Genomic DNA, 1,534 nt, shown 5'->3' with positions numbered 1-1,534 from the left:
CGCTGGTCCCCTGGGACCCAACGCAGGGTTATTCTAACCGCTCTTCCCACCCTGCAGGGCTCTGTCGGGCAAGACTGGGCGGCCCTCACCTTTTGCTTGCCCTGCGCCCTCTGTCAGATGGCGCGGGAACTGAAGATCCGAGAATAAAGGAGCCTTCCCCCTCTGGCTGCCTGCTCTCCACCCCCTGGAAGGGCCTGCCCCTGCCGCCTCTAGAAATACACCCACAATAAAAACCTGAAAACCCACTCCGCCTACATCCTTTTTGTCCCAGGGCAGGAATCTGGGTGGAGAGGAGGTTTGATGAGAAGGTGGGGACACAGAGAAGCGGCCTAGGTGTGGAAGGAGAAATTCTGGAGCTAGGCCAGATTTCTGACCCTGACCTGCTCTGTAGGACAGACGGGTCTCTCCCCCCTGGAAGCCAGGCTGACCTCACCAACAAAAGTAAGGACTCTGGCTGAGCCCTTAGCCCCTACCAGAAACTCCGCCTGGATGCTCAACATAAGCAAACTCAGAAAAACCATCTTGGGCGGAGACGCACATTCAAGTTCCAAGAAGCTTAGCAGGCTGTTTTGTTCAAAACCATCTTGGGCAGTGACCGCACACTCTCCAGTTGGGAGAGGAAGCTTAGGAGGCTGTGTTGCTCATTCGCTAACCTCTAGGCCTCTGGCCTATGCACAATTCAGACAGGTTTGGGGTCTATCTCTCCAAAGCAGGGGACTGCCAGGATTAAGGCCCTCCAGAGCCCAGCTCAATCCACTCTCTTGCAAAAGCAGCTGGTAGATAAGAAAATGATCAGGCCTCAAAATTAGACAGACCTGGAATCCAGTCTGGACTCTTGCGATTTCCTGTGTTATCTTACTGACTTAATAAACCTTTCTGAGCCTGTTCCCGCCTCCTCCAAGAATCTCTAATATGTCATATGGGTTCAGTAACAACAGAATATGGTGCAGATGGAGAGGCCAAGCAGCAGGCTCAGGGAAGTGCCACTGCTGTTAGTAATATTATATCACTTACAGCATCAAAGCAGTGCGATTGTCCTCATATTAATGTTTTTAATGTCTTGCTGTCTTTGTCCTTTTCCCTCCGCTCCTCCCTCTCCTTCCTCCTCTTCGCTTCCCTCCCTCCCTCCCTCTCTCTGTGGATCCTAACAGCTACCACAAGTGGCATGTGCACTGGGACTATCTGAGTGGTTTCCCAGATTTGACAGATGCAGAACTTAACTCCTGAGCTCCCCGACCTGCTCCTCCCACTGTCCTCCCCATCGCAGGAAACAGCAAACCCATCCTCCGAGCTGGTCGGTCACCTTCTTACCCAGCCTCCAATCTGTCAACAAATTTTGTTGGTTCTACTCAAAATACCTCAAGAATCTCACTTCTTCACATGCCACTGCCCCCACCATGTTCCAGCACCCCCTCTTCCACCTAAACTAGAGCAGGGGCCTCTTTACGGGCTCCCTGCCCTGCGTCACTCTAGTCTCTGCCCAGACTCCCCTGAACACCAGTGCTGGCCACTCTCTTGTGCTCAGAACCCCATC

At 52.9% G+C, this 1,534-nt stretch overlaps 1 protein-coding gene across 1 annotated transcript in view; it reads left to right on the top strand.

Moving 5' to 3' along the window:
* Window positions 1-223, top strand: part of CNFN (cornifelin) — a 2,078-nt gene extending 1,855 nt beyond the window's left edge. Inside the window, exon 4 of the mRNA XM_004693929.2 lies at window positions 58-223. Within this exon, the coding sequence (XP_004693986.1) occupies window positions 58-147 (90 nt within the window). The 3' untranslated portion in view covers window positions 148-223. The remainder of the gene's footprint in view (window positions 1-57) is intronic.
* The last annotated feature ends 1,311 nt before the right edge of the window (window positions 224-1,534 follow it).

Source organism: Condylura cristata, unplaced genomic scaffold (assembly GCF_000260355.1).
Source record: "Condylura cristata isolate star-nosed mole 26May11 unplaced genomic scaffold, ConCri1.0 scaffold00041, whole genome shotgun sequence".
Classification (NCBI taxonomy): domain Eukaryota; kingdom Metazoa; phylum Chordata; class Mammalia; order Eulipotyphla; family Talpidae; genus Condylura; species Condylura cristata.
The sequence above is the reverse complement of the archived record's forward strand: the minus strand, read 5'-3'. Positions and strand labels throughout refer to the sequence as shown.